Source organism: Sander vitreus, chromosome 20 (assembly GCF_031162955.1).
Source record: "Sander vitreus isolate 19-12246 chromosome 20, sanVit1, whole genome shotgun sequence".
NCBI lineage: Eukaryota > Metazoa > Chordata > Actinopteri > Perciformes > Percidae > Sander > Sander vitreus.
This window is the reverse complement of record NC_135874.1, coordinates 25,674,966-25,681,607: the sequence shown is the minus strand read 5'-3', so window position 1 is coordinate 25,681,607 and position 6,642 is coordinate 25,674,966. Positions and strand designations below refer to the sequence as shown.

At 43.3% G+C, this 6,642-nt stretch overlaps 1 protein-coding gene across 1 annotated transcript; it reads right to left on the bottom strand.

The window, feature by feature from the left end:
• Nucleotides 1-1,368: 1,368 nt before the first annotated feature.
• gpr135 (G protein-coupled receptor 135) lies at nt 1,369-6,100 on the bottom strand. The gene is made up of 2 exons (XM_078277733.1): nt 5,008-6,100; nt 1,369-3,042 (listed from the first exon to the last, which is right to left on the bottom strand). Exons 1-2 carry the CDS (start codon nt 5,121-5,123, stop codon nt 1,692-1,694), a joined length of 1,467 nt encoding a protein of 488 aa, XP_078133859.1. The 5' UTR covers nt 5,124-6,100; the 3' UTR covers nt 1,369-1,691.
• Between the last annotated feature and the right edge of the window lie 542 nt (nt 6,101-6,642).

The window sequence follows — 6,642 nt, the reverse complement described above, 5'->3', positions numbered from 1 at the left end:
TCTTTTGCGGTTCCATAGTGAGAGCGGCGCGCCAGAGAAACTTGGGGCGCTGCGGCATATTAAATTAAAAAAAAATAATTATAAATAGTTTTTCCGCTTGAGAAATACAATGTGACAAGTGCGTCACAAAAGACCGAAATGAGTGACTGTCACGCTCAATGCGTGACACTTGAGAGCCCTGCTTTGCGTAACGTAGAGTTACGCTAAACAGGCACTCAAAAACATCCTGGTGGAAGCATGCTGCATGCTGATTGGCATGAGATTTAGATATTGAAATTAGGTATCGAATGACGAGGCATTTTTCAATACTCTATACTTTAGAGGCAATTTGGTCGGTGCCTAAAAAGTATTGAATTCGGTACCCAGCCCTATTCATTATATATTCAATAGTATAAATACTGTATGTCTCTTAAATAAATTGTGTTAAGGCAGGGTTGGTAACTATTTCCAATATATTGTACACCCCGACAGCTATATTTATAATTTATGGGCTCTGAAAAAGGAACAAAAAAGATCCGTCATCTGTAGCTGCTGTAATCCTGTAAAAAAGGCCACCAATCACTGCCTCGCAGTCCACTTGAAAAAAACCCAATGAAACTCCTTCTTTGCCCCGCTGTGCGTACTCTACCCCGCCCGTGTACAAGCCTGAGCTCAATGCGTGGCGTCCCTGCATCGCTAACAGTAGTCATGATTGTGTTAAACATTCAGTATGATAATATGAGGTCTTTGCTTAGCGGTGAATGAGACATGAAGTAAAACTGTGGTCCTTTCTCTGCTCTGCCCTGAAGCAGCGGAGCGGCGGTGCTCATGCAACCACTGTGTGTGGGTCGGAGCCCCGAGGAGATGCTACTTTCAAATCTTCCTAGCTTTTCAACATCACCAACCCTGCCTTTAACTCTACAAACTGGCTGGCTGAAGCGGCGCTTTAGGTAACTGCGTGGTGTTAGTGGGTAGCTCGCCAGCTACAGTAGTCACGAAGCTAAACAAATCACATTTTCCAGGATGTGTGGATGAAATTCACTGTGCCACTTTCTGGTGTGACCAGGCCATTGCTTCCGATGGAGGAAAGTTAGGAACTCTCGGTTGCTTTAGCCATTTAAGAAAATGATCGCTTGTGTCATTTTTCTGAAGAGGACAGTTTGGAAATGACATGTACAGAACATATGTGTTCTAAGCATGTTAAGGTTTAGGATTAAAGGATAAGGAAATGCTCGATCCTTCATAGTTTTCCATATCCATATGCTGCATTTACATATGATATGACATGAAGCCCTTTTTTTTAATACAAGCGCAAACTCATCATGGTTTTCTACAGAAATGTTTTGCATCCACTTTCATGATTAACCATTGAGGGGTTTCCAGGGGTCCGTCAGGCGATCCCATGGATCCTTGAGGACTTAATGGTGTCCTCATAAATTAGGAAGGAATTTCATTGACCCCATCTATCGTACAACAGCTGCTTAAATAATGTTTTCACCATCATAACTTGTTGTCCTCCCACATAGTTCGGTAAATGAGCCTTTTGATTCCTGACAAAAGATGATCAAGTGGTGGTTTGAATCATAAACATTTTAGAGTGTGATCTGAAAGACACATAAATACTATCAGGTATTTCGTCTTCAGTCTCTAGATCCACAACAACATATTAGATAAGATGAAAACAATCGTTAGATGGTTCAGTGTTCAGAACGTCACAGGCTGGTGTCCGCTGTCTTCATCTTTGGCACACTGACGGAGTTAGGAAGTGTTGCAGTGTCAGGCTGGGCGTCCCTGCAGAAGAACACGGCAGGGTTTTTACAGGCCCACATTGCCACCTCTCCTCCCCCTCCTCCTTTTCCAGGACTTGAATTTGACAGCCGGCTGTTATTATTCACCCCTACGCGACTCACGTAGCGGTCCCTGATCCTCTCTGCTTGGTTAAGCCGAACTTCGCGGTTCTGGGTTTGGCTGGAGAGGTACGCAGCGATATTTCTGGTCCGATAGCCCTCCTCTCTGCTCCGCCCCAATAACATGGATATGTTGGGGTTCCTCAGGGCGTAGATTAGAGGGTTGATGGCTCCGTTTGCCCAGGCTAGCCAGATGGCCACTGTGTCCATTGCCGGGTTGAACGTGTAGTCCCCCAATGCTGTAACCAACCCCATTAAACAATATGGCCCCCAACAGAAAATGATGAAAACAATCATAATCAGAACTGTGGTGGCTGTTCGCATTTCACTGTAGAACCGCAGTAAGTATGCGTACGTGGTCACCGGCCGGACTCGGATTTCAGAGAGACGAACTGTCTTACAGATGTTGTAATGACAAAAACACATGAGGGCGAAGGGCAGTAAGTAACATACGACGATAAGGCAGATGCTGTAAGCCGTCCCCATGCGTGAAGTCCTGGAGTGGAACACGTACATACAGTGGTAGAAACCTCGCTTATGGATTTCTGTCGGCGGTCGGACTAAGAGATACCAAGGCAGAGAGAAAATGACTGCAGTTAACCACACAGCGATCAACAACTGAGTTGCTTTCTGGCGCCCTATTTTGGCCTGCGGCTGTCTGACTATGGCGTAGTACCTGTCAAAGGAGATCAAAGTCATAGTCAGGGTGGAGATGATACCAAAGCAGGTGTTGAAAAAGCCGTTGGCCACGCAGAAACGATCCCCGAACATCCAGGTACCATCCTTGCTGAAGAGCATGACGAAGGAGAACGGCAGACACAACACAGCCGTGAGGAAGTCAGACAAGGACAGCGACATGATGAAAGCATTGGTCACTGTCCGAAGCTGTCTGTGTTTGATGATGACGGCGACGACTGCCGAGTTACCGAGGCTGGAGAGGAGGAAGATGGCAAGGAGTACCAGGGCCTGAGTTGCCACGGCGACGCCCTGCAGGACAGACTTACTCTCAGCGGCGCTCAGCACCGACGGGGTCGACGCCGGATGGATTGGACCGAGCTCGCGCCCTCTGTGGTCTCTGAACGTCGATAGGTTTCCTGTGTTTCCCAATGTGGCCTCCGTGGTGGCGGTCACTAGGCTGGTCACTATGGAAACAACCCTAAAGAACCAAAAAAAGAAGCAGAAAGAGGCAGAAATAATTGTACCATCATCTCAGTCTGGATAAAACATGTTCTCACAAAATGTAAAAAAAAAAAAATAATATATAAAAATAAATATTTTTGCCACACAGATTGTGAAAGTGAGCTGTGTTTGAATGCACAGACTTGCAGGCATCAGTCTACTCCTACATTTGAGATAATGAAATCAATTCCCCTCGCTAATTGTATCTATAAAATAGCTAGTTTCTCTTTTTTGATGGTTAAAAATGTGTCTGTGTCAGCTATATGTCACTGCAGCTCCAGGAAAGGGTGCATGGACGGTGCTGGTGCCTGTGCCTGTAGAAATTCCTCCTGTTAGGTTGAGTGGAACCCGTGGGTAACTTGCTTCCTCAAGTAATTCAACCAGTTGCTATATTGTGGAGCCACACACAGGTCCAAAATTAGCACCATCTACCAGCCAAACGCTTGTAAAATAAGCAAGTGGTTGGTGGTAGATTTGCTTCACTCACCAGCCAAAAAAAACAATGGTAATGTATTGAGTGGCTGGTACGATTTGAACATTCACTTAGCCAGTTGGCTGGTGGACAAAACAGTTCATTTTGAACCCTGCACACACATACACAATTGCACACTGTAACTTGAGTTTTAAAGGCTCTGAACACCCACACCGGTGTTTTCCGTTAATCTGGCTGATTGGACCTCTTCCCAGGACTGTGTGGGTGCGTTTAGATTGATTGACATCTTCCTGAGCCTCCTGTTAGCTCTGTTGCACCTGTTAGGGCGGGACAAATGACAGCTTTACCATTCTTATTGGTAAATGAAATTTGTGACATAGCAGGCTCGTTCGAGATGAGCTGCGCCTCACCTGCAAAGTGGACCAGAGCAGGCGGCAGCAGCAGGGGGTGGGGACAAAAAGCCGCGGCCAAGTCGGACACTTTACAGCTGTTTCCAGCAGCCTTTAGACTGAACAGGAAGTCACAGAAACACTCACATCCTGTTAGGTCCGATTGCGATTTAATAAAATGTTATCAGACCCATATATCAGCTTGTACACAGTCTCCAGTTGTTTTTATTAAGACAGAGTAGCTGTCAAAATGCTCCACATGCGATCTGTTGCTGATGTTAGTGAACAACAGACTGTAAATGATCCGTAATCTGAACGGTATTTAGTCTCTCTGACTTCTAAACGTCACTATCAGCCACATAACGTGTTCTGTTCATAATAAGCCTTTAAATCTGACAAATAGCAATTAAAATCCCTCCAATTCAAAAAAATTAAAAAGTTTATATAAAACGTCATCATGTTGAGTCGATTCTGAACCAATCAGCTGTTAGATCAGCTGAGAGTAGGGCTGGGCAATATATCAATATTATATCGACATTGATATACGACGCTAGATATCGTCTTAGATTTTGGATATCGTAATATGGCAACATGACACAAGTTGTCTTTTCTTGGTTTGAAAGGCTGCATTACAGTAAAGTGATGTCATTTTCTGAACTTATCAGACTGTTGTAGCTGTTCTAATATTTGCATTTACCCACTTAGTCATTATATCCACAGTATTGGTGATTATTTATCAAATCTCTCATTGTGTTAATATTTCGTGAAAGCACAAATTGTCAACCCTACAATATTGTCGCAATATCAACATCGTTGTATTTGGTCAAAAATATCGTGATATTTGATTTTCTCCAGTCGGTGGAGCGCAACTGCGGTGCCTGCCTCCCAAAACTACGGCCGCCTCGATCTCGTGAGGTTATCATTGGCCACGTGTGCATGACGTCAGAGCAAGTCGGGATCAAGTCGGACACAAAATTAAACCGGCATGCATTGGGCAGCGATCGCCGGTGATCGATTCTGCGCAGGTCTAGCCCAGAATATGTCAAATCACCTGTGTGGTTGTTCAGAGGCTTTAAAGCAGAAAGGAAAGATGGAAAAGTGGACGGACGGAGTGGTTTACCTTGGCACAACAGGTGAGGTAGTGCCCAGCTGGTCGGTGAAGCTCGGACCCGAGGTGTCAGCTGTGTAGTTGCTGCCACTGCTGCCCCGCAGGGCGGTGCCAACATGCGAATCCATCGACGAAGCACAAAAACAGCACAACAAAAGTCACCCCTCGTCTCAAACACATCCATTCAGATTACAGTCAGTCCGCGTTGGTTTCATGGATTCAAACGCAGCTGCTGATAACTCCTCCTCATCCATTTGTAGATTTCTATTTTCATTATCTCCAAATTCATCAACAGAAGGAAGGGAAAGACAAGGGGAAGTCAAATCCACGTTCAGCGTATTAGGCTGGTTTGAAATAACTGTCATACAGTGCAATATCTAGTAAGTTAACATGGGCAGTACAACAACAGGGTTTAAGATCAAAGTATATAATAACGCCTGATGCCACACTTGATCTATGAGAACATCATAAGAAGTAGACTACTTGTGTAAAGATTTAGTTACTTCTGAATAGATTTTTTTACTCTGATAGGATTTATTTTTTTCTTATCTAAAGTTGTTGCTCTTTTTTGTCTCTTCCTTTTACTAGTTTCCTTTTAATTATCTTGGGATATATATTTCCAATGCCATTTACATATACACTTGTCAATTTTGATGGCATATTATAACATTTATCAAATTATAGTTATTTTAAGATGTTGCTATATTATGATACAATAAACTACATTCACCACTGCATTTTACTTGATACAAGTATGATGGTAGAGGAATACTGGTGGCTACAGTGATTATAACATGACACACCTACATTATGTAGCCTACTCTCTGAAATATACAGATACAAAACAGCAGACCTTTTTGCTATAGACGATTTCACTGATGTAAACATTCTAAACCCAACTGACAGGAAGTTAACAAGGGGCCATCCTGTTGCCTAGCAATGGAATTCAATTGAAAAGGTCTATAGGCACTTAACTAAGCTAATTAGCAAATACCGCTGTTTTAGGTTTAGCCTAATGTTAACCACAACAAGAACTCACTTTATTTCTTCACAAGACAGTTCAACAACTTACCCGGAAGTTATTGGTTTACATTCCGTAAAAGAAAATTGGTTTGTTAAAAATGTACATGCGTTACATGCCCGTTATTTGGCTGTGAAACGTGGTTTATTTATTTCCTTTTCTTCCTTGTGTTATCTCAGACTTTGGTCATTGTATCTGTCCACAGTAACCTCCACACAAACAAGCTATGTCTCTCCATCAGTCATGTTGCTCCAGTCGCTTGTTTCTTCATGTTTCGGCATATAGCTAAACGGTTCCTCTGGATGTTTTTGAGTGCACGTACACGGCAGGCTGCAAAAAAAAAAAAAAGCCCATGTAGCCTATATTTATAACTCCATGTCGTTAATGCCAGTAAGTTACTGTACGTGTGTTGTAGGATACATTTTGGCCTTTGAAATCCTTCGTAAGGAGAGGAGAAGAAAGTCAGTCCATTTCTTTTTCCATGTAGCTGCTTCAACGCCGCTGGAAGACAAAAGAAAACATCGTCGGAGAGACGTGTGCAGTGTAGCTGTCACCCTGTTGATTTCTGTAAGGAAAAATAACAGTAGCCTTGATTCTACTGCTCTCTATATCTATATATATATATA

Bases quoted from the DNA above. Each gene is read 5' to 3' on its own strand.
- gpr135 (XM_078277733.1), bottom strand. From the start codon at position 5,123: ATGGATTCGCATGTTGGCACCGCCCTGCGGGGCAGCAGTGGCAGCAAC. The intron at 3,043-5,007 runs GTAAACCACTCC...TTGGTTCTTTAG, and splicing joins ACCTCACCTGTTGTGCCAAG to GGTTGTTTCCATAGTGACCA.